Genomic DNA, 25,696 nt, shown 5'->3' on the forward strand with positions numbered 1-25,696 from the left:
AGTATTGCTGGAGCCCAGGAGTTCAAGACCAGCCTAGGCAAAATAAGAGGACCCTGTCATTACAAAAAATACAAAAATTAGCTGGGCGTGGTGACATGTGCCTGTAGTCCCATGTACTCAAGAGGCTGAGGCAAGAGGATTGCTTGAGCCCGGGAGATTGAGACTGCAGTGAGCCAAGGTTGCACCACTGCACTTCAACCTGGGTGAGCCAGTGAGACCCTGTCTCTGAAAAAAAAAAATGATAATAGTAAAAAAGCAATAAATAAATAAATAAAAATTAAAAGCTTGCAAGTTAAGGAGAAAATATACTACTAGTACTCTTACGCATCCAAGGTTGCTCCACTGCACTTCAACCTGGGTAAGCGAGTGAGACCCTGTCTCTAAAAAAAAAAAAATGATAATAGTAAAAAAGCAAAAAATAAATAAATAAAAATTAAAAGCTTAAGTTAAGGAGAAAATATACTACTAGTACTCTTACCCATCATAATGGGAGAGCCAGTGGTTCTTGAGACCCAGAGCTGTGCTAGCGCTTACCTTGTGTTTTCTCTTTTAATCCTTGGAACAGCCCTATGTGGTCATACCCATATTAACCTTGTTTTCAGCCGAGAAAATGAGTAGAATGTCTGACTTGCTTTTTCATCATCAAATAGGCAATAAGTGGGAGAGCCAAGGCTTGAAACCAAAACTTTTAATCACCCTCCTACTCTGTTTGTGCTTTTCTTATTGCTTAAAACAATAGGACTACAAATACTTGGAAGTTCTTTCCTAAAAAGGTCTTTCAGAAAGTACTACCCACAAACATGCAGTATACATTTTATAAGGAGAAAACTAACTTTGACCAGTTTTCAGGAAAAACGTAACTGCTGTCATGGTCAGAATGCAAGACTAGACTGACACAGGCTTCAAATGGTAGGTCCTGAGCCTTCAAATAATGGTAGGTCTCAAATCACATTTCATTTATAGCAAAACGTCATCAGTCATTCATTCCGTAAGCCTGTTGAGCTTCCCAGTCACTTGAGCATGCATTGAAGAACTGAAATCCAGAAAGCAGACTGAATTCTCCATGAGCACAGCCTTGAGGCTTTTGACCTCATGCACTCCTCATGTGGCCTCTTTGTTCCCTGCAGAGGTTAATGAGCATCAATTACCTGGGTAGCGTGTACCCCAGCCGGGCCGTGATCACCACCATGAAGGAGCGCCGGGTGGGCAGGATCGTGTTTGTGTCCTCCCAGGCAGGACAGTTGGGATTATTCGGTTTCACAGCCTACTCTGCATCCAAGTTTGCCATAAGGGGATTGGCAGAAGCTTTGCAGATGGAGGTAAAATGTATTCATTTTTGTATGTATTCCTCTCCGCTCAACAATATACATTCCACTTTAGTTTTGTAGCTTCTTTACATTTGCTGTTGTATTAAATTAGAGATTTTTAGATTTGACATTAGTGAAAGAGAATTGGCTCAACCCTGAGTTTTACAGTTAACATTTTTCGTTGCATGAAGATTATAGTTACAACAGATGCAAAATGTTAATGGAATTTTTGCTTGTTTAATTTAATACGTAAAATACTAGTAATATCTTCATAGTGTTATTGGTCTAATACTGTGTGAATGTGAGTAAGGTTAACCAGATACTTTATTTTATAGAGATTTTTCTTTAACAAAAAGATTGTCCTTATGACTGAATAATACATGAAATTAGTACATGTTTGAGGGAAGAGCTTGAATCAGCTGCTAATTTTTAGCTTTTAGACAAGTCATTTAACTTGCTCTCAGTTTCCTCATCTGTAAAATGGGAGGGTTGGAATAAAGCAATAATTTGACTCTCCCAGTATTTATATTTTTATATCTTAAAGAAATGTTGGGAAAATGAATGCTTTTTATTTACATAGTTAATAGAACATTTTGTGGAAGAAGGATGTAGTTAGGATTTGCATCAAAATAGCGTTTGTCATGATGAGCGCAACTTTGCATCTCAGCTGCATGAAGCCGACTTCCACATTATTGTCACACAGGAATGCTTAGAGAGCATCACATACGTATCTACCCAAAAATCACATGCTGAAAAAGGCAGGGTAAAGTTCTTTCCATTGCTGTGTACAGTCGTCCCCTCTTATCCACAAGGCATGTGAGCTAAGACCTCCAGTGGATGCCTAAAATGTTAAGAGCCCAGAAGGGTATTGACTGTGGCCAACCCTCTTATAGTAAGAGTGTGCTTTTGGGAATCCTGGTTGATGATTTAGATCAGGGGTTGACAAAACTTTCACCAAAGAGCAGACAGCACATATGTTAGGTTTTAAAGGCTGAATGGTGCCTAATATAGCTACTTAAGTCAGCTGTGATAGCAGGAAAGCAGCCTCAGTAGACAATGTGTAAATGAACAGTTGTCACTGTGTTCCAATAAAACTTTACTTATAAAAAACAGGCAGAGGGCCAGATCTGGCTCATGGGCCATAGTTTGCTGACCCCTATTTAGAAGACCCCCATAAGAGACCTTGATGGTGTGTGATAGAGCACCACATTGGTTAGATATGGGACGAGTGTTGCAGTACAGATGAGTTGCTGGGACAGCGACAGCCCCTATGTGCCACGTAGGGACTGATAGACCATGCCATTCTCATACCAAAGGAACCAGCCACAGATTTTGTTATCAATTGGCCCAATACTCTTAATAATAGATAGTTATAATATGCTTAGCCAATAGGACTCTGATGGCTGTGAAATTTCAAAAAAGAATACTGGTATTTCTTTTGAAGTTTTTAAATTTGAAAAGTCCTTTTGTGAATACCTGTTTTATTTATTTTTATTTTATTATTTTTTTTTAGAGACAGCGTCTCACTCTGTCACCCAGGCTGGAGTGCAGTGGCACAATCATAGCTCACTGTAACCCCGAGCTCCATGGCTCAAGTGATCCTCCTGTCTCAGCCTCCCAAGTAGCTAAGACCACAGGTGCACATCACCATGCCTGGCTAATTTTTAAAATTTTTTGTAGAGAAGGGGTCTCACTGTGTTGCCAAAGCTGGTCTCAAACGCCTAAGCTCAAACAATCTTCTGGCTTTAGCCTCCCAAAGTGCTGGAATTACACGTGTGAGCCAGCACACCCAGCCACCATTTTATTTTTATCACAGTTTTGTAAAATATGTGACGGAGATGTTGTAATGCCACCTAATGAGAGGAAAACCCCATTTTCAATACATTCAATGTGTTGCTCAAAGTCACATAGTTACTTAGTGACAGAAATCATAACACGATCCAAGCTTTGACTCCAGGTCTGCTGCCCTTTTGCAGCAGATGATGCGTCCAGCTAGTTGGTTCACCTGGCTGGTTGCCTCGGCCCCTTACTTTGGTCTTAGGATCCGTGTAGGTGAAGGGGTGTTTGCGGGATGAAGAATCTGCCCATTAGGACTTTTTGCAAAGCTGTGTCAGCATTCACTGATTTAGAGCAAAGTGTACAATCGGGGTGGCCTGGTTTCACTTCAAGTAGAACAGAGATGCTAAAAAAGAGGAAAAAGAAAGTGGATTGCTGGTACAGACGGAGCCCCCCAATCTCTGTGACAAGTGTGATTTGCATACTGCAAGTAGCCGGTCTGCACACTCAAGTCTGCATGACTTCTGTCCTTATTTGGACTCTATTAAAAATGCCCTCACTTAAAAAAAAGAAAAGAAAATGAACGTATCCCATAAAAAAATAGGTTCTGGGGAAAAGAAATGCAATCATCAAAATCTAGTTTGTTCGTAGTAGAACTTGCATCAAACCAATTACTGTGACCCTAAAGTAATTATAGTCGCATTTTTTTGAAACCTGGATAATTTGGTCAAGGTAGGTGTGTTTTCTGTCAATGAAATCTTATGTAATTGCTCAAACTCTAAATACTTTTTTTTTTTTTTTAATTTTTATTTTCTGGACACAGTCTTGCTTTGTTGCCCAGGCTGGAGTGCAGTGGTTTGATCTTGGCTCACTGTAGCCTCCACCTCCTGGGCCCAAGCAGTCCTCCCACCTCAGCCTCCCAAGTGGCTGGGACTACAAGTGTGTCCTACCATGCCTTGCTGGTTTTTTTTTTGTTGTTCGTTTATTTTTTACTTATTTTATTTTATTTTTTTTTGTAGACATGGGGTCTCGCTATGTGGCCCAGGCTGGTCTTGAACTCCTGGACTCAGGTGATCCACCTGCCTTGGCCTCCCAAAGTTCTGGGATTACAGGCGGTGTGAGCCACTGCGTCTGGCCTCTAAATATTTGTAACAATTCTTTGGGTTTAATTAACTTTGAAGTCTCTCTGTCCACCTCCCTTTGCCCCCAAACTAAGGTAGGACCCTGGCATTGTTATGGGTACCATGAGTAATTTTGAAAGAATGCATTGTTGGCACTTTTTGGTCTTTTTTTACTCAGTCTTTTAGGAAGAAATGTAAAGATTTTAAAAGTTCATCTTTTGGAAAGCAGACTTCTGAGGTGTGTTATAGCTAAAGATGCGGTAGCAGAGACCAAGCCAAAAACAAAAAAAAATTGATGCTCCCTTTTCTGCTTTTCTTACCCTGATCATGCCCCTCTCCTCCCATCTCTTCCCTCTGTGGTCTGAAAGTAAGTTAAAGCTTAAATTCCGGAGTTTCCTGTACACAGCCGTAATCTTTCCAGCCCCCACCGTCTTTGTTTTGATGGAATGGGGAACAGCACATCCTGTGTGGATTATTTTAATAACAAATCTGTGTTTGTTTGTTTGTTTGTTTTGAGACAGAGTCTCACTCTGTCGCCCAGGCTGGAGTGCGGTGGCGTGATCTCAGTTCACTGCAATCTCTGCCTCCCTGGTTCAAGCGATTCTCCTGGCTCAGCCTCCCAAGTAGGTGGGATTCCAGGTGCCCACCACCACGCCTGGCTAATTTTTGTATTTTTGGTAGAGATGGGGTTTCACCATATTGGCCAGGCTGGTCTTACACTCAGGTGATCTGCCCGCCTTGGCCTCCCAAAGTGCTGGGATTACAGGTGTGAGCCACTGCACCCGGCCCACAAATCGGTTTTTGAACAAGTGGTCAGTTGTCTTTCTGTTTGAGGTTGAGGCCAGAGAGAAGGGAGGAAGTAATAGGATGGGCGTGGGGCAGAGTGAGGGACACAGAGAATGGTCAGGCAACAGGGATGAGGAGAAGCAGTGACCAGGCAGCAGGGGACTCAGTGAGGACCTGGCTCATCTGTTCTTAGAGAGAGTGGTGATCTCAGGGAGCTAGCATTGTCTTATAAGAACAAGTAAAGCCAATCTACCCTCATTTTTGTTTATGACAGGATTATGAGCTCAGTTGATTAAAAGAAGGTGTAGATGTGGTTTAATATATTCAGATTTTAGCAAATTATTTGACCAAGAGTTTCAGGAAACTAGAATCCTACCCTTATGCTTTGTTCTTAGAACAATACTGGCATGTAGAAGTAATTCAATAAGTGCTCGTTGTTGCATGAATAAATAAAAGAATATGCAAATGGTGAGGTGACTAGCCACTGGAGGTATCCAGCCAGAGACTGGGAGAGTCATTTGGTTGGATGGCGTAGCGACAATACCAATCTAGAAGCGATTGGACTGGTTTCTCGCAAGCCCAGCAATCTGTCTTCCTACCTCATGAAGAAGCTGCTCTGAAAAGCTGTTTTAACCTTTGGCAATGCAGCCATAACCTTGATTTTGAGAAGCACTGCTCTGTAATCCTGTCTTCCATTAGCTTTGGAGCCAGCATCCTCCTTTACCATGAGAGAGAAGGCAGAGGGGCAGCGCACTCGTGAGTTTCTGGCCAGTCAGTGTCGGTCTTGATGTGGGCTGCCTAATGACAACTCGCTGGAATTTTTGTGGTGTTTTTCTCTGGTCGGTGCACAGTGGAGGGCAAGGCTGGGGAGGACGAGGCTTTCGTAAGTCACTATCTCAAAAACAAGTGGAAGCGAGTTTCTGGCTCATCTGCCTCATTACCTGGCCCCAATCCAGAGCTATTTATGAGCATGGCTGGGCTGTGAAGCTGCATGCCCTGGCGATACCCAGTGGATGGGCTGTCCCACGCCCTAATTGCACTGGAATGGAACCCACAAAGACATCTCACTTTCACGACTGCACTTTCCAGGGTGGCTGGCCTGGATCTTCTGCTTGCAGGCCTGTGCGTGCTTCTCCTTCCCCTTGCAGCTTCCCTTAAAGCCCTCAAAACTGCTTCACTGAAGGAACCAGGGAAGAAAAGGGCTGCATGAGATGAGACTCTGGGCTACTCTTTTTTTTTTTTTGAGACGGAGTCTCCCTCTTGTCACCCAGGCTGGAGTACAGTGGTGTGATCTCAACTCACTGCAACCTGCGCCTCCCGGGCTCAAGCAATTCTTCTGCCTCAGCCTCCCGAGCAGCTGGGATTACAGGCATCCACCACCAAACCCAACTAATTTTTGTAGTTTTGCTAAAGACAGGGTTTCACCATGTTGGCCAGGCTGGTCTCGAACTCCTGACCTCAGGTGATCCGCCCGCCTTGGCCTCCCAAAATGTTGGGATTATAGGCATGAGCCACCGCGCCCGACCCCTGGGCTACTCTTAAAGGCCGTCACATTAGGCAGTGTGGTGTTGATTTTCAGCCTAGGGTACCCTCCTGAAGATGTGCAGTGGCTGATCTGTCAGCTGCCTCTCCGCTTCCAGATCCCTTAGGTGTGTTCCTAGGGATGAAAGAGTGAGCCAATACCAAATAAAAATCATGGCAAAGAGATTTTCACGGTATGAACCATTGCTCTTAGAGTTGCTAATTGGCAGGGCGAGATAAGTGTGTGCAGCAGGGCTGTGGCTGAGCAATCTGTGGGAGGGTGTGTCCCGGCCAACAGCAGAAGAATCTGCTGGAATTGTTGGGGTTATGTGTGTGAGTGGGGGTGTGAAGCGCAAAGTGTGCAGGCGAGGTGGCGAGGCACACAAGTATAACAACCTACTCCAAGTGTCAGATTGAGAGGGGCCACACAGAGTTTCAGATAAGGCGGAGGGCTTTCCCTATGTGAATGCAGGTTGAGGTTGTCCACAGGGGAGGTACTTGGCTGGTCTGTCTTGGAGGTTCTACCCAGTGGTTCTCGTTGGTTCAGTGGAGGAGGTGACTCTTGACCTCCTAATGGACAGAGGCCAATTGTACAGGGAGCTCTGGAATAAGCAGACTTCTCAGGGACAGTTCTGGACTGGCTTTGGGGTGGGGCACAAGAAGGGGCTAGGGCAGCAGATTTTAATGACCCCAGTGTATTTCGTGGATGAAATTAACACAAGAGTGTCAGAAGCAGTCTGAATGGAAAACAGATGTGCAATCTGGTGAAGAAAGAAGGGGCAGACCGGTCCCATTTGCCTTGATAAAGGGCTTGGATGTTGTACGGTGCGTGTGAGAACTGGACTGTTTTTAAAACACCGCCCTCCTCATTGGATGTCTCTCAGGGCCTCTGCCTGGGCAGCAGGAGCGGAAGACACTGCAAAGGAGGTGACTTGCCATACTTTAGGGCCAGCTGTTTTCTCGGGTCTAGGTTAGGGTGAGCTTTTTGCCTTCATTCTGGAATCATCTTCACGGAGAGGGATTTCTCAGTGCAGTTGGTGTAGTTCCCTGCGTGCAGAATCACCCCATTGTTCTCACCGCTTTTTGGGAATCAGGGCAGCCAGTGCAGGTTGGCAGTGTAGGACCTCGGTGTGTCTTGGTTACTGAAGGTACATGTGTTGTTTTGAAATGCAGGTGAAGCCATATAATGTCTACATCACAGTTGCTTACCCACCAGACACAGATACACCTGGCTTTGCCGAAGAAAACAGAACAAAGGTCAGTATCCTACATGTCCCAGTTTGAACCTCTAATGTTTGCTGCTTTCTTGATTTTCTTTCTGCTCTTCAGCTCATACTCGTTTTCACCAGTCAACAGTGTTTATTGGGGTTTTCACCAGTCAACAGTGTTTATTGGGTAGAGTGCCCAGCTGGTTTCTGATGACCTTGAGATTCTCCAGGCATATATTCCTTCTTTCCTTCCTCTTTTCCTTCACTTCCTTTTCTTAAAGTTTAATTTAAATTTCCACCAGATGTTTTCTCTATAGCGACCGGGCCTCACTCTGCCGTCCAGGCTGGAGTGCAGTGGTACAGTCATGGCTAACTGTATACTCAAACTCTCAGGCTCAAGTAATCCTCCTGCCTCAGCCACCTGAGTAGCTGGGCCTACAAGCGTGTGCCACCAAACCTGGCTAATGTTTAATTTTTTTGTAGAGATGGGGTCTCACTATGTCGCCCAGGCTGGTCTCAAACTCCTGGCCTCAAGTGATTCTCTCTCCTCAGCCTCCAAGGTGCTGAGATGATAGCCATTGCACCCAGCCATGTCTAGCACATTTTCATCAAAGAACTATGTCACACAGTTTTAGAGTCCAATATCAATCCTTTGCCTCATCTCTCCCATTCCCAATTCCTACTGCCTAGAGGTAGCCATTTATTTTAACTAACATGTTTATACTGCCTTTTTTTTTTTTTTTTTTTTTTTTAAGATTTAGAAATTATTTATTGACTTTCTACTGTGGAAGATAAAATTTAAGACCAGGCCAGGCACAGTGTGGCTCACGCCTGTAATCCCAGCACTTTGGGAGGCCAAGGCAAGAAGATCACTTGAGACCATGAGTTCAAGACCAGCCTGGGCAACATAACAAAACCCTGGCTCTACAAAAAATTAAAAAATTAGCTAGGCATGGGGGCACATGCTTGTAGTCCCAGCTACTCAGGAGGCTAAAGTGGGAGGATCATTTGAGCCAGGGAGGTTGAGGCTGCAGTGAGCCAGGATTTTACTACTGCATTTTGACCTGGGTGACAGAGAGAGAACCAATATCTAAAAAAAAAAATTAAAAATAAAAAAGTAAAAATTTAAGGCCAGCCATGGTGGCTCACACCAGTAATCCCAGTACTTGGGAGGCCATGGCAGGAGGATTGATTGAGCCCAGGAGTTCAAGACCAGCCTGGGCAACATAGCGAGACCCTATCCCTACAAAAAAATAAGCAAAATTAGAATAGTTCCACCTACTCGGGAGGCTAAGGTGGAAGGATAGTGTATTAGTCTGTTCTTGCATTACTATAAATAAATACCTGAGACTGGGTAATTGACACATAGAAGAGGTTTAGTTTGCTCACAGTTCCACAGGCTGTACAGGCTGCTGCTTCTGGGGAGGCCTCGGGAAACTTACAATCTTGGCCAAAGGTAAAGGGAAAGCAGGCACGTCTTACGTGGTTGGAGCAGGGGGAGGCGAGAGACGGGAGGTGCCACGCACTTTTAAACAACCAGATCTCATGAGAGCTCACTCAGTATCATGAGAACAGCAAGAGGGAAATCCACCTCCATGATCCAGTGACCTCCCACCAGGTCCCTCCTCCGACATTAGGGATTGCAGTTGGACGTGAGATTTGCGTGGGGACACAGATCCAAACCATATCAGATAGTTTGAGCCCAGGACGTTGAGGCTACAGTGAGCCAAGATTGCGCCACTGCACTCCAGCCTGGGCAACAGAGTAAGACCCTGTTTCAAAACAAAAACATTAAGATTCATAGCTGTTCCCCATTCCCTGTGTACTCCTCCCATCTCTTTAGTTAAATCAGGTTTAGTGTTTATATTAATATGACTGCAAGTATTATGCACACTTGGACCATTCTATAGTGACATTTCCTTTCTTGCCTTTTCATTTACTTAGCTTTGTAATTATCTGTAACTAATTCAGTCCCAGATTCAGACAGAACTGAGATTCTCCTTTTGATCCATGTGAGCACATTGGACATTCTGTTTCATTCTTTCTTCCTCAGACATTTCTCCTGGGGTCGTCCCCATTCCTGGTCTGTTCTAGATCTGCCACCCAGCGGTGGTCTCAGGACTTGTCTTCACCTCACACTGCACGTTCCCTTCTCCTCTCCCTTTGACGGAGCCCATGACTCTCACTTTTTTGGTTTATCTGCTCATTTTGGCAGAGCTATAATATTTTCCACCAATTTTCTGAGAAAGGGCACATCAGAGGTAATATTGTTTTAGAAACGACATGTCTGAAAATGCCTTTATTTTAATTTTAATCTTTTTTTTTTTTTTTTGAGATGGACTCTTGCTCTGTCACCCAGGCTGGAGTGCAATGGTGCGATGTTGGCTCGCTGCAACCTCTGCCTCCTGGGTTCAAGAGATTCCCGTGCCTCAGCCTCCTGAGTAGCTGGGGTTACAGGTGCGTGCCACCATTCCCGGCTGATTTTTTGTCTTTTTTTTTTTTAGTCGACACGGGGTTTCACCATGTTGGCCAGGCCGGTTTCCAACTCCTGGTCCACCCTGGCCTCCCAAAGTGCTGGGATTACAGGCATGACCACCGTGCCTGGCCATTTTTTTTTATTCTCGATGTATTGTTTTATTAAGTACAGATTTCTAGTTTGGAAATAATGTTTCCTCAGATTTCTGTGGGCATTTATTGATTTCTAGCTTCCAGAATTTCTGTGGAATGCGATACCATTTTGATTCCCAATCTTTTGTATAGAACCTGTTTTTCCATTTATTTTTGGAAACCTTGTATCCCTTTTTATCCTTACTTAATGGATTTTGGCATGGAGTCTTCTCACTTCATGTGCTAGACACGAAAAGGAGCCCTTTTATTTTGTCAACTTTTGTTCTGGGACATTTTATTGTATTACTCCTTTTATCACTTCTTTCTTCCCAAAGTATTTCAAGTGTTCATCTTTCTGGAGCATTTATTATTCAGATTTTTGAACTTTCTGGACCGATCCTCTAATTTCCTTCTATTTTCTCTCATTTTTAAAAAAAATCTCTTTGGCCTTTTGTTCTCCTTTCTAGTTTTTTAATTAGCTTTATCCTTAAACCTTTTTGTTGAAATTTTTATTTCTGCTGGCTTATATAAAAATTACTTTAGATCTCTTTTCTCTGAATATTTAAAACAGTTTTTAAAAAAAGCTTCTTATTTCATGGATTTCATATTTTCTCTTGTGTCTAAGGATGTTCACTCTGGATGTTTAGCTTTGTTTTTTTGTTGCTGTTGTTTTGTTTGAAAATTTCTTCTACATCTCGTAATATTTATTTCCTCCTACTTTCCTTTTCTCTGTTGTTGTTTTTTTAGGCTTCCTCAAATGTCTCGTGATCCTTGATTGTCCATATTTAAGAGTGAGGCACTAAAATGCCAATTGTAAATCTCTAGCTTCTCAGTTGTTTACTATGGGATGATCAGGAGAGGATGCAGCCACTTCATTAGAAGACTTTCATATGCCAGCATCTGCTCACTTTTCTCATGGTTTGATCAATTTCCCTAGTGAGGAATCATGTCGTCTCCTGCCTTTGGGAGAGTAAGACTTGCTGTCTGTGTTGTGGGAGCCAAGCAGGGCAAGAGGGCTGGGGAGCTTACCACCTAAGTGCCAACTTTTGCTTAATTTTTCTGTTTCTGCAAGGTGCCTTATAACTACTCTTAGTGGTGACTGGTGTTCCAGAATTAAGAGTCTGTTTAGTAAACTGCTCATCTTCTGCCATTGTAGAAGAGATGATTTGGGGTCTGATGATTTGAGTCTCCATTGCACTTATCACATCAGAAACTTCTCATAGCACTTATAACAGACATATCTTTTATATAAAATGACTGCCAGTCATTCTGAGCTGAATATAAACTTCACACGTTCTCAATGGAATATTCCCTTTTCCTTGACACATAGTAGTTGCTTTTTTGAGCAAATGAATAGGTGAAGTGGGAAGAAAGGAATTAATCAGAACTTACCACCTTGAACTGTGGTTGATTTTAGTTTTGTATTTTTTTCTTCTCTTTTATACCAATACTTTGTAAATGTGAAACTCTGCAGCATAAAAATTGGCACTTAAACTCCCTAGACTGTATATTTGTAAAAAGATGTTTGTGATTTAGAAGGTTTTTTTTTCCTCTTATTCTTTTCTCTTTGGCTTTGCCTTTTTAAAAATTACTGCTATTTCAAAGAAGTAAATTTAAGCCAAATGTCCTGTCTTAGAATAAGCTTTGCAACATTTGGTATGCAGTCTTTTAGTGTGAAGCCAAAGCTGACAAAGGGTGGTGATTTCCCTGTTAAGCTTTGATTCTGATGTTGATGAAGTTGGGTTTTTTTCCCCCCACCTTCAGTAAAATTTTGGGCAGACTTGTTTGGGTAAATACAATTCTACATTGACGTGTAGACCCTTTAGGGGGCGCCATAGTACTTTAGAATCTTACGTGTATTTAGTGTGGTTATGCCAGCCTGGGGGTCTGGAAGAATGAATAGTGGCACCTTCAAAACAACTTTTCTCTTAATTCAGGTTCACAAGAAATACTTGATATTTATGAAATACTTTACTTCCTGTTTTAAGAAAATATAATCTGGTTTTTATTTTCTTTAATTCCTTCAAGCTTATATGGTAAAGTTTACAGTCTCATGCAGTTTAAAGCTTTCGTTTGACACTTCTAATTGAAATTATTTGACGCTTCTAATTGAAACTATTTTGACACTTCTAATTGAAACTAATGGAACTAATTGAACTAATTTTTGACCACATATATGCAAGGCATCACAAAGAAAAGCCAAAGATAAATGATTTCTTATAAAAAAGGCCCTGCCCACAAGAAACTTAAGAGGTAAAATGCAAATTCGCAAGTAGCTATAATGTGTATTAAAGCAGAAATGTTCACAGAAGAAAGAGAGATTACTGCCAGTTAGGTATTTAGGGAAGGCTTTTTGAGCTAGGTGAGAGTTGAGATGGACCTTTTGAGGAAGAAAAGTCCAAGATTTGGGGTCTGCAGCTCCAGCCTGGTAACTAGCATGCAGCCCATCTAGGGACCACTCAGGGTTGTCTCCTAAGTGGCTCCTTCTCTTTCAGTGTCCTGTGCGTTTGCCTCCTCTGCAGATCCTTTAAGAAGCATCTGCAGTTGTCGAACAGGGGCTGGGTTGCGACTGTGTCTGCCTTGGGCGCCAGGTTCATCCCCAGGGATCAGCCCTCTGCTGGCCTGGGAGTATGGCCAGAATAGAGTTGCTGGCCTTGAGAGCAGGCTTGCTCTGGACACAGGTCTAGCCTCTGCAGAAGCACCGTCACTCAGGTGTCTGGTCGGCACTGAGGTGTCAAAGAGAGGGTCTTTCTGAACTTGTATCCGGTGGTGTGTTCTCAACTATAGCTTTGACGATCCTCACTGGACCCAAGATTTCATATGTCCTCAGAGAATGGCAAAGGCCTCCTTGTCTTGCTTCAGCTACTGGGTAGAATTTTACATAGTAACTAGGTAGACACTGATTTAGAATCCAGATGGGCCTTATTCTAAAAACAGGAATCTGCCCAAAGGTAGAAAATTGGAATTATTTGTAAATCAGGAGGCTGTAAGAATAATTTATTTTGAATGCAATGGGTAATCATGATATTATTATGTACATTTTTTTCCCCACTTCTAGCCTTTGGAGACTCGACTTATTTCAGAGACCACATCTGTGTGCAAACCCGAACAGGTGGCCAAACAAATCGTTAAAGATGCCATAGTGAGTAAAATCCTTGTTTTCTGTACTATTTGTATTTGCAGTACTATATTCCTGAAAAGATATTTGTCCTAGGATTTTACTTCAAAACATCAATTATTAGAATTTTTTAGTCTGTTAGATTCATCATATCTAATATTGGACTCGACTTTTCTTCTTTTAGACGCTTTATTGACTCCATATTAGTAGTTAGTAGGCTCCTGAAAACTGATTGTATACCTTAACCTTAGGAACAGGTTTACTAGAAGGATGTCTGGAAACCTGGAAACACCAGTTCTTTAAAAAGAAAATGAGACTTTCCTAGGCAGTGTAAACAATATATACTGTGTCCTTTTTTTTTTTTTTTTTTTTTTTTTTTGAGATGGTGTCTCACTCTGTCACTCTAGGCTGGAGTGTAGTGGCTCGATCTCGGCTCACTGCAAGCTCCACCACCCGGGTTCACGCCATTCTCCTGCCTCAGCCTCCCAAGTAGCTGGGACTACAGGCACCCGCCACCGCACCCGGCTAAATTTTTGTATTTTTAGTAGAGATGGGGTTTCACCGTGGTCTCGATCTCCTGACCTCGTGATCTGCCCACCTCAGCCTCCCAAAGTGCTGGGATTACAGGCGTGAGCCACCATGCCTGGCCACAGTTTATACTATGCCCTGTATACACCTGGCTGCCTTCTCTCCCATTCCTGTTTCCCAGTATCATTTTCCCAAAAGTTAGCTAACGAGAAAGTGCCACTAGCCCCGTGGGCCTGTCCTCCTGTCTTCCCTGTTGATGTGCTTTTTTATTCAGAATCAAAAATAGTATTTTAAGAAACAATGTGCTGTGTTGTAGAAGAACAACATATGTGCCTCATGCTTTTTGACAACATGTCTGTTAATGCGGAAAAATACACATTTATGAGGGATGTCTGTAAACCACAGACCCACACTGAATTTGGAAAATCTTTAGGACCATTGGAATGAGAGGTGTCAGCCAATGGTGGACAGCCTTGAAGCAGCATAAGTGCTGTCACATTAGACTGAACTGAGCAGAATAAGACATAGTGAATTCTGCTGAAATATATACGCGTGTGAACAACTTTGCCCTGAGTACCTTAAAAGGCCCAGGAAGATGGCACAAGTGGGACTTTATTTTTCCTGCTTATCTCAGGTCAAAGCAAATGCATTCGGTATTTGTTGTTATTGTTTTGTTTGTTTGTTTTGAGACGGAGTTTCGCTCTTGTTGCCTAGGCTGGAGTGCAGTGGCATGATCTCGGCTGGCTGCAACCTCTGCCTCCTGGGTTTAAGCGATTCTCCTGCCTCAGCCTTCTGAGTAGCTGGGATTACAGGGTCCCACAACCACACCTGGCTAATTTTTTGTATTTGTAGTAGAAATGGGGCTTCACCATGTTGGCCAGGCTGGTCTCAAACTCCTGATTTCAGGTGATCCACATGCCTCAGCCTCTTGGCCAAAGTGCTGGGATTACAGGCGTGAGCCCCGTGCCTGGCCCATTCCGTGTTTTTAATGATGCTAAATAGCTCTTAGTATTTTGGCAGTATTAATTTAGTTTAGTAGTTTTCAAACTTCTCTTCACCACTTTATATTCTTACAAATTGTCAACAACCCCAGAGAACTTTCGTTTATTTACATGGCTATATTTATTGATATTTGCCATATTTGAAATGGAAGCTGTTTATAATATTTATTAATTCATTCATATTAATTCATTAATTCATTCACCGTGCTGGGCGCGGTGACTCATGCCTGTAATCCCAGCACTTTGGGAGGCCAAGGCGGGTGGATCACCTGAGGTCAGGAGTTCAAGACCAGCCTAACCAATATGATGAAACCCCATCTCTACTAAACATACAAAAATTAGCCAGGCATGGTGACATGCGCCTGTAATCCCAGCTATTTGGGAGGCTGAGACAGGAGAATTGCTTGAATCTGGGAGGCAGAGGTTGCAGTGAGCTGAGATCAAGCCATTGTGCTCCAGCCTGGGCAACAAGAGCAAAACTCCATCTCAAAAAAAAAAAAAATATATATATATATATATATATAAAAAATATATATACACATATATATTTTAAAAAACATACATATACATACATATTTTAAAAATATAAAAGATACATATATATATATGCCCATTGCTTTATAATGTGACTTTTTTTAAACAAAATTTACAAAAAATTTTCAAAACAAAAGTTCAGTGAGGACAGTGGCATTGGTTCACATTTTCACCAGTTGCTTTAAGGTCTGCATTAACAGCTGGATTCAAATAGCTGCTTCTGCATTCCATCTGTTGTAATAATGTTGTTTTGATGGAAGGATATGAAGAAAATCTGGCCTTAGACAGATACGGAGTTGGGAAAGGGAAGACTATTTTACTAGGCTTTTCAGATAATTATGGACATTCTTTTTTTATATCAAACTCAAACTCAACAAATGGTAGTTTCTTAAAAGGTTAGTTGCAGTATAGAATTGGAAACTACATCAATGAACGTTTTGTACTCTGTTACATTAAATTCCATTGGTCCGTCTTGTACTTTGAATGGATCTTTTAACCATTCATGATTTCGTAACACTATGCATTAGTCATTGGGAAAATATGGGTTGACTGAGTGATCAGAAAAATTGCTTTCATCAATATTACTGCTGATCTTATCATAAAAGTATGCAGCTTACAGTCTCATGATGGTGGATACTAGTTTTTCCAAATCTTAATTTTTTCTTGAAGGCTCAGATTTTAACATTGATGACACATGTGGCCAGTTGTTTTTCCTGAAGTGACATGCTTGCTTTTGTCGTTTTCTGCACATCTGCCGCATACCTAAGTCTGAACAACCATGGATTTCCTGTCAATGGTCTTTCATATAAAAATTATGCTCTCCAGCCAGGCACGGTGGCTGATGCCTGTAATCTCAGCACTTTTGCCGGCCGAGGCAGGTGGATCGCTTGAGCTCAGGGGTTTGAGACCAGCCTGGCCAACATGGTGAAACCCCATCTCTACTAAAAATACAAAAATATATCCGGGTGTGGCGGCACATGCCTGTAATCCCAGCTACTTGGGAGGCTGAGGCAGGGGAATCGCTTGAACCTGGGAGGCAGAGGTTGTAGTGAGCAGAGATCACACCACTGCACTCCAGCCTGGGCCACAGAGTGAGATTCTGTCAAAAATAAATAAATAAAAAATAAAAATGACGCCCCATAAAAGAAGTGGCAGTTTAGCCCTCGACGTAAGCAGCTGCATAAGGGCTTTTGTTCCAGGCAGTTGTCCCCGATTGGAATGCAGTGCCGCGGGAGCGCACTGGGCGTGCTCTCATTTGTCACACAGAGTATTAAGAAGACATGTCCTCGAGGGTTGCCATTTAACAAAATGATGAATTTTGCTGCTTTATCAAGAGGATTTTAAAGCAAAACTGACACTTTTTGATTTTTAAAAGAATTTTAGAACTTGTATTTTCTTTGTGTATTCTTTATTACTGTGAGTGTGTGTGGTAGTACCGATGACAGTGACTCCTAGTACAGTTTGGCCAGAACACCGTGGTTTTAGCCCGTGTCTGCAGTTTGGCAGAGGCAAAACTGTATTTCCCATACATCACACTGTGGAAAAGAGAATGAATGTCTTAGTGTTATTAGGACAATCATTTGCGAACTGCCCATCTGCCAAGGCCCTGCGTCCATTTCTTAGTGCTGCTCAATGCTTTGTGACCGTTTTATCTCACTTAAAGTGAACGAGCACACTCCACTGTTTCTGATGCGTCGGATTGATTTCTGTCTATATTACTAGGATTCCCTGTTTCTCGTCTTTTCCTTCTCTTTTAGCAAGGAAATTTCAACAGTTCCCTCGGCTCAGATGGGTACATGCTCTCGGCCCTGACCTGTGGGATGGCTCCAGTAACTTCTATTACTGAGGGGCTCCAGCAGGTAAGCTCTGCCTAGGCTAGCAGTCAGATAGGCCGATGGACAAGAGAAAAACTGCCTTTCATCAAACCTTGATGAGAAGAGATTAAGGGAAAACGGAGTAACTTTATTTAGAGAATGTATTCTTATTGAGCTGTCAACTTTCCCTCTTCCTCCCCCGGGAATGAGTAAATAGGTTAAAGATATAACTTCAGGAATTTAGACTGGCAAGAAGTCGTCAGTGCTGGGCTTTGCAGATAGAGAAATCAAACACCGTCTGTCTCTGTGTTGAGGTGTTAACCTGGATTTTCACCTAAGAACCAGTGCTCCAATGTGTTTTGAAAAATGGAATACTCCTAGAGTAAAGGGTGGCCTTGCTTAAAAAGTCCCGAGATATTAGACTAGAAAACCTTTTCTAGGTGAATCAGGTCACACACAGCTAAATTTAGTGAGATACAAATCATGGATTAAACACAATTGCTACGCTTATGGAATTTATTATTTTGTCCAAGATACACAGTTAGTGTTTCATTGGTGTGCTAAGTACTGTACTTGCTCATGGGGAATCAGATGGAAGGCGACCTCTCCAGCTTCAGGGGCTTGCAGTCAAGTGGAATGCACTGACCATAAAGGTGATAGTAGTCCGGGCGCGGTGGCTCACGCCTGTAATCCCAGCACTTTGGGAGGCTGAGCTGGGTGGATCTCTTGAGGTCAGGAGTTCGAGACCAGCCTGGCCAACATGGTGAAACTCTGTTTCTACTAAAAATATGAAAATTAGCTGGGCATGGTGGTGGGCGCCTGTAATCCCAGCTACTCGGGAGGTTGAGGTAGGAGAATTACTTGAACCCGGGAGGTGGAGGTTGCAGTGAGCCGAGGTCACTCCACCGCACTCTAGCCTGGGCTACACGGGCAAAACTCTGTCTCAAAAAAAAAAAAAAAATAAATAAATAAAAAATAAAAGATGATAGTAGTGTAGTGTAATGTAGTAAGGATTACAATAGAGGGAATGTTCTGGAAAGACAAAGCCATGGGATAGTTGTTAACAAGTACTAAGTTCTGTGCAGTTGACCACATTCAGACTTATATAAATGACTTAGTTGTTGGTTTTCCTCAGGGTCTTTCCGAAGCCCTCTTTTCTTTTCACTCTGTAATATACCTACTGTCTTGCCATTCTCTTAGAGGTTGACACTGTTAGATGTAAGCTCTTTGAGGACGGGGCCCACGCCTCTTGTTTGCCATTGTACGCCTAACAGCCAGTGCCTGGCGCTTAGTAGGAACTCCAGAATACCTGAGCTGAACAAATGCATGAATTCTTTTATTTTTTAATTTTTGGGCTGGCATGGTGGCTCACACCTGGGGTGTTGTCCCGGACTCCCCTGCTTCTGTCCCTCACATCAGAGATCATTGTCACCCTTGTCACTCTGTTCTTCAGATGCTTCCATTCTCTGCAGTTCTGGCAGTGCTTCTGGAGCCCAGGCCTGGGTTGCCACAGCAGGCCTCCTGCCTGACTTATACACTTTTTGAGCCAGAGGTTGTAAATGATTCCCATGGGCCTGTAAAGCAGTTTTGTTTGGTCCATCTGGTATGAGTGTGTGTGTTTCAGATTTGAAAATAGTTTTTAAATTAGGTTTCATATAAAAGGTCCAGATTTCAGACTTTTCTTGGAAAATCGGAAGGTTTAGTGGCACAGAGTCTGCATTCTCACCTGGCAGTCATCAGCAAGCACAGGTGGCAGCTGCTCCTGAGGGAGGAGCACAGTCCCTGCAACCACTATGGTCTGCAACCCCCTGCCCAGGCCCCCTGGATGCGTTTGAGTGCACCCTCCCATTTTCCACACCAGTTGTTTCTGAACTGCAACTATACATTGCATGAAAACATTCAGTGGCTCCTTGATACCATCAGGATAAAGCTTTAAAAATTCCATTGCACCTGGGTATGGTGGCTCATGATTATAATCTCAGCACTTTGGGAGGCCGAGTTGGGAGGATTGCTTGAGCTCAGGAGTTTGAGACCAGCCTGGGCAACATAGTGAGACCCTGTCTCTACATAAAAATGTAAAAGAATAAGAAAGCCCGGTGTGGTGGTGTGTACCTGTATTCCTAGCGACTGGAGGCTTCCGCTTGAGTCTGGAAGTCTGAAGCTACAGTGAGCTATGATCATATTCCCGCACTCCAGCCTGGGTGACAGAGCAAGACCCTGTCTCTAAAAAGAATTTAAAAATTAAAAACATTTCCATCGCATACCATAAGCCACCTGATCTCCTACCCCACTTACCTTTCCAGGCTCTGTTTTTTTCTTTCTTTACCCGTCCTCTTCTTTCTGGAATCTTCTCTATGTCCTGCCAACTTCTAATCTTCCTTCAGGTCTCACCTTAAACATTGTTTCTTCCAGAAGATCCAAGAACTGGGTTCAGTGCTCTGAGGGTGTAGGGAAAAAAACAGTGACTTTTCTATTCTCTTATGCACGGGGGCTCATGCCTATGGTCCCAGCTGCTTGGGAGGATGAGGCAGAAGGATCCCTTGAGTTCGGGAGGTCAAAGCTATAGTGAGCCGTGTTCATGCCGCTGCACTCCATCCTGAGCAACAGGGTATCAGTAATCACGGCTCTCAACCCCGAGGCAGTAGTTTCAATTTTACTTGTTTTTCCAGCCTGAAAATAAGCTCCCTGAGGGCAAGGACTGTGTCTCTCACCACAGTGTTCTCAGCATCTAGTATAGGGTCTTGCTTTCACGCTCAGAACATAAATCTCAAACCAAAAAAGCCTTGATTGTAGTTTGGCTATTTGAGATGCTGGAGTGGATCTTTTTAAGCTATTATAACCCTAAGACTGCGAGCAATACCTATTTTGTTCTGCTTGTGGTTTGAATTTATTAATTGAACAAATATTTCATTATGTATCTGGGCTGTCCAGCAGTGCAGAGCACACACATTCTGTTCTCACAGCTTACTGACATTTACAGAGTTTTCATTATATTCATCCTTAGAGCAGACTAGAAGATGTGTCTTAGAAACTATTTATTAGAGACCTAGGTACCTTGAAATAGTCTTGTACCGTTGGATGCACTAAAAGCTCTCTCTTTATCTTGCAGGTGGTCACCATGGGCCTGTTCCGCACTATTGCTTTGTTTTACCTTGGAAGTTTTGACAGCATAGTTCGTCGCTGCATGATGCAGAGAGAAAAATCTGAAATTGCAGACAAAACTGCCTAATTCTTCTCGCCCTGTGGAAGAAGACTGTTTCCAAATAATTTGAACAGCTTGCTGCTAAATGGGACCCAATTTTTGGCCTATAGACACTTATATATTGTTTTCAAATGTGTCAGATTGGACCAGTGCTCTTCAGAAATGTGGCTGCAAGCAAGGGGCTAGAAGTTCACCTCCTGACAATATTATTAATACTATGCAAATATGGAATAGGAGACCATTTGATTTTCTAGGCTTTGAGGTAGAGAAGTGAAGGTATGAGAATTAATACCATGTGAACAAGGTAAAGAACAGGATTCCAGAATGATCATTAAATTGTTTTCTATTTATTCTTTTTTGCCCCTCTAGAGATTAAGTCCAGAAATGTACTTTATGGCACATAAAGAAATCTTGAGGACTTTGTTTAAACCTTCCATAAAAAACAATTCTGGGTTTCCTTCCTTCCTTCCTTCCTTCCTTCCTTCCTTCCTTCCTTCCTTCCTTCCTTCCTTCCTTCCTTCCTTCCCTCCCTCCCTCCCTCCCTCCCTCCCCCCCCTCCCTCCCTCCCTCCCTCCCTCCCTCCCTCCCTCCCCCTTCCTTCCTTCCTTCCTTCCTTCCTTCCTTCCTTCCTTCCTTCCTTCCTTCCTTCCTTCCTTCTTTCCTGCCTTCCTTCCTTCCTTCTCTCTCTCTCTCTCTTTCCTTCCTTCCTTCCTTCCTTCCTTCCTTCCTTCCTTCCTTCCTTCCTTCCTTCCTTCCTTCCGTCCTCCCTCCCTCCCTCCCTCCCTCCCTTCCTCCCTCCCTTCCTCCCTCCCTCCCTTCCTTCCTTCCTTCCTTCTGTCCTTCCTTGGTGTATTTTATTCAAGATGACTTGGACCCATTGCCAGTGAGTCTGAGTGTCACTGACAGCCCTGTGTTGTGCTCAGGACTCACTCTGCTGCTGGTGGAAACGCATGGCTTCTCTGTCTCTTTGATCCCAGGAAGCTATGAGGGGGACGGGAGAGGGCAGTGCAATGGGAGCTAAAGAGATATTTTCCAGTAGGAAAAGCAATGCTTTCTTGTCTTCTTTAGACTCAAATGCTTAGGGAACGTTTCATTTCTCATTCATGGGGGAAGGCAGCCTCCTTAAATGTTTTCTGAAGAGCAGTAAAATCTAGAAGCTTAAGAATTTACAGTTCCTTCAATAACCATGATGACCTGAAGTTCACCTATTCCATTTTAGCATCTACTTGTTCTTCCCATCTCTTCCTTTCCAATTTTGCTTATACTGCTGTAATATTTTTGTAAAAAAAAAAAAAAAAAGGGAAAAAAAGACCAGCTAAAATTTTTGACTTGACTTTTTAACTTAATTCATGAATTAATTAAAACAAATGAAAAAATTAAAAAGTGTGACATTTTTCTCGGAGCATATATGTAGCTTTTAGGAAAGGCTGATGATAGTTTAAAATTTACTCATGAAGAAAAAAAGACAAGGCTGATTTTGAAGAGAGTCGCTTTTGAAATAAAATGATCACCTGTTCTTTATGTGACTCTCCCACTGAGCCCGCAGACATTGTCTTCATACCACGTGCTAAGGAAGCCCACTCATGGCTCGTAACTCTGTAGCCCTGGAAACCCTCTTGGCCCCTGAATGTTGTTTCCAGGTTATAGGATCTGTGTTCATTAGTGGATTTTGACAGCAAGTGTCTCTGATGAGTTTTAGCCAACATTCCCCGTTGCATCCTGCTGGTTGTTCACACTCCTCTGACTTGAGGAGAGCTCCCTTCACCTAGATCTTGTAACCGATCTTCCTTGCATATATGGTAGCACATTCCAGATCACTTCGGTGAAAAAAGACCTCTGTTTTTGAAGAGGAAACTTTCTTAAATTGTAAAATAAAACTTAAAAAACATAAAAACTCTATACAAAAATTGAAGACCTAAAAATTATTGCAAACCTTTTTTTTTTTTTTGCTCTTGAGTTTTTGAAGCTCTTGACTTTAAATGACTTAACTTTTTAAAAAATAAGATGTTTGATGGCTTTAATCCATGGTATCTTTTTATTAAGATCTGAGAATAGCATATTTTAAACACTGATAGATACAGAAGAAATTATTATTTAATGTATTAATTGCTTGGAATGATTTCATTGCAGCTTATAAGGATAGGTTGATGCCAAAATGGTTTCATAAATCTTTCAGTCTTACAGAGCCGAAGTTTGCAGATTATATTGAGTTGCATTGTGCAGCTGCTCAAATGGAATTGTAGCTTTTTATAATTTGCAGAAAACAATTGCATTAATGTCTGGATGTCTCTCAGTTTTACTCTTTTCTCATAAATGTTCCTCGAACGTTGGCACCTTCTACTGCTGATCTGTATTAGAATCTAGTCCAAGAAGGTGTCTGATTTAATAACATTAACTAATTATTTCAATGTATTTTTTTCAGATTATCTTCATAGAACCTGTCGCTTCCAGTGAGATGGTAATCTACCCAAATAAATTTAAGAGAGCCTGTTAAGAGCCCCTGTTTTGGGGTAGAAGACAATTGTCCCTATCCCAATTTCCATTGAAATATGAGAGCAGATTTGTAGAGACCATCATGTCAGAGAAGAAATTTCCTTGTCAGAGATGTTAAAGGGCTACAGTCCCTTACCAAAAAACTTTGAAATCTAAGTTGGTTTGTGTTTTTCTGAATTTGATACCGTAATTCATTTGGCAGCAAAATCTGACTTGAACTGATGTGAGAGTATTGTACTTTTTTTTTATGCTACTCCATTGTGACTGTTAATTTTCCCTGAAGAAATATCCATGGATTTGATTCTAGGTATTCCCCTAGATGCTGTGGAGGTGTTTTGTAATATTCAAAATATGCCCATGTTGCCTTTTTAAAACCCCAAAGGTTATGAATTCTAAACCACATCCAGCGCAAAGGGTTTTGGATAAGGTGTTGTAAGCATTTAAGCAGCCGCACATAGTGGGCTGACTTCATCCAAAACATAGAAATATTACAAGGCAAATTCTATTTTTTATATTTTTTGGTTCAATGCTTGAACAACTTGTTTTTCTGCTGGGTGAAGAGAAAAAAAACAAAACAAAAAACAACCGTGAGTATGATTGTTATGGAAACTAGTGACTTTGTTTTTAAAGGATCACATTGATTCAACACCTTCTGTTGGACCCAGAAGTGGGTAAATATTACCTATGGCAGGAAACGTTTAATTATAATTCAGTTTAAATGCTGGTTTTCTGTATGTAGCCAAGAACAGCTCATTTTGTGAATTTCAGTTTTCAAGTGGCTGCTTTTTGATTTGGTTGTATTATTTTATTATAATGTATTTGTAAGTACATCAAAAAATTTAAAAATTAACATTCAGCCATAAAAAATCCCCAAATATGTTTAAGGACTTCATATTGAAAAATATATAGAAAACAATCTTTCTTTCTTTTTACAAAAACAAAATCATGGGAATTATTCTTTTCTATATATTTAGTTATAAATCTTTCTCTGGGCCGGGCACAGTGGCTCACGCCTGTAATCCCAGCACTTTGGGAGGCTGAGACGGGTGAATCATGAGGTTGGGAGTTCAAGACCAGCCTGGCCAATGCGGTGAAACCCCGTCTCTACTGAAAATACAAAAAATTAGCTGGACGTGGTGGCGGGCGCCTATAGTCCCAGCTACTCAGGAGGCTGAGGCAGGAGAATCACTTGAACCCAGGAGGCAGAGGTTGCAGTGAGCCAAGATTGCGCCACTGCACTCCAGCCTGGGTGACAGTGTGAGACTCTGTCTCAAAAAAAAAAAGAGAAAAAAATCTTTATCTGGATCTGTTAAACCATATATTACTGATCACTGCAAGTGAAATTTTGAGATATTGTTTCTAGTATTTAGATGATGAAAACATTTTGGTAATACTGTTTCAGTTCAAAGAATTTTATGTCTTTATCTTTTAGAAGAAAGCAATTATATATATATTTTTTGCTAAATTATATAAACTTTTAATTACATCATGTTCTAATTTAAACATGTATTACTCACTTGAGGCCACTTTTAAATATTCATACTCTTTGACATAAGATGCTTTGTATATTTCTCATTTCTTTTAGTTCTTAGTAAGTCAGCTTTAAAAAGTACCTGCCAACCAGAACCTTCCATATTCTGGACTAAATCTTGTTGTTTGGATTATACTTCAGTGCAGTAACTGTGGATTTGCAATTTTGAAGGGGAGATAGTCGCTATTATATTTTACACTTGCTTGATGTGATAACTCTGAAGACTTTTTAATTGATAAAAGTGCACATGGCTATTTTGATACACAATAAAAGTTGTGTTTGCTACTTTAGAAGCTTTTGTGGCAGAATTGTAACCTAATTTTCATACCTTGTATTTCTGAATCACAACAAAAAAAATAAATGGGGAACAAGACTTACAGATTTGAAAATTTACTTTTCTAGAAATTTGTGTTTTTTAAGAGACCATTTGGGCAAAACATAAATGTTTTCTATAATGTGATCCTGACTTTGCCTCGTAAGCATTTCACCAGGCCTGATTTTTATCATTATTTAGGTAGTAATAATACTTGTGGAGTTAATACTTAGTATTCTGAGCCCTTGTTTCAAGTATATTCTGTTTGTGTCACTATAATGTGGGATATATGAGTAAAAGTTTAAGAAATGTGAATTTAGCAAAATTTCTTAAATAGTTTTCAATACAAATATATTTCTCATACTTTAAACTAAAACCTGATATTCCAACCATGTAATATCTCCTAGATCCTGACGGGCAGCAAATTATATAAGACTGATCTGGAAAAGAACATGCCTTGATATTTATCAGTTCATAAATAGAAAGGTTTTAGAACATTGAGAAGAGATTTCTTGGACATTGTGGTCTGCAAGTTTAACCTTTCTTTACATCTGAGCAATTTATATACATAAATGGCATGTGATATTATATCTGTAATTTTTGTTTGGATATTTAAAAGACAAAATTATGTGTTTGTTTGAGATGGAGTCCCGCCCTGTCACCAGGCTGGAGTGCAGTGGCATGATCTCGGCTCAGTGCAGCCTCCGACTCCCTGGTTCAAGCAATTCTTCTGCCTCAGCCACCTGAGTAGCTAGGATTACAGGCATGTGCCACCACTTGCAGCTAAGTTTTGTATTTTTAGTAGAGACAGGGTTTCACCATGTTGGCCAGGATGG

The 25,696-nt window shown here is 41.7% G+C and overlaps 1 protein-coding gene across 3 annotated transcripts in view; it reads left to right on the forward strand.

The window, feature by feature from the left end:
• LOC105477000 (3-ketodihydrosphingosine reductase) overlaps positions 1-24,926 on the forward strand; it is a 39,880-nt gene extending 14,954 nt beyond the window's left edge. The window contains exons 6-11 of one of the 3 annotated variants that reach the window (XR_984384.3): positions 1,128-1,319; positions 7,685-7,768; positions 13,385-13,468; positions 17,265-17,366; positions 20,431-20,827; positions 22,946-24,926. Coding sequence is in view for 2 of the 3 variants with exons in the window: in XM_011733303.3 (XP_011731605.1) it covers positions 1,128-1,319; positions 7,685-7,768; positions 13,385-13,468; positions 17,265-17,366; positions 20,431-20,550 (582 nt within the window). In the remaining variant the exon portion in view is untranslated. Of the gene's footprint in view, positions 1-1,127; positions 1,320-7,684; positions 7,769-13,384; positions 13,469-17,264; positions 17,367-20,430; positions 21,061-22,945 lie in introns of those variants that run through there. The other 2 variants (XM_011733303.3, XM_011733304.3) reach the window with 2 other exon arrangements.
• The last annotated feature ends 770 nt before the right edge of the window (positions 24,927-25,696 follow it).

This window comes from Macaca nemestrina, chromosome 19 (assembly GCF_043159975.1).
Source record: "Macaca nemestrina isolate mMacNem1 chromosome 19, mMacNem.hap1, whole genome shotgun sequence".
NCBI classification, from domain to species: domain Eukaryota; kingdom Metazoa; phylum Chordata; class Mammalia; order Primates; family Cercopithecidae; genus Macaca; species Macaca nemestrina.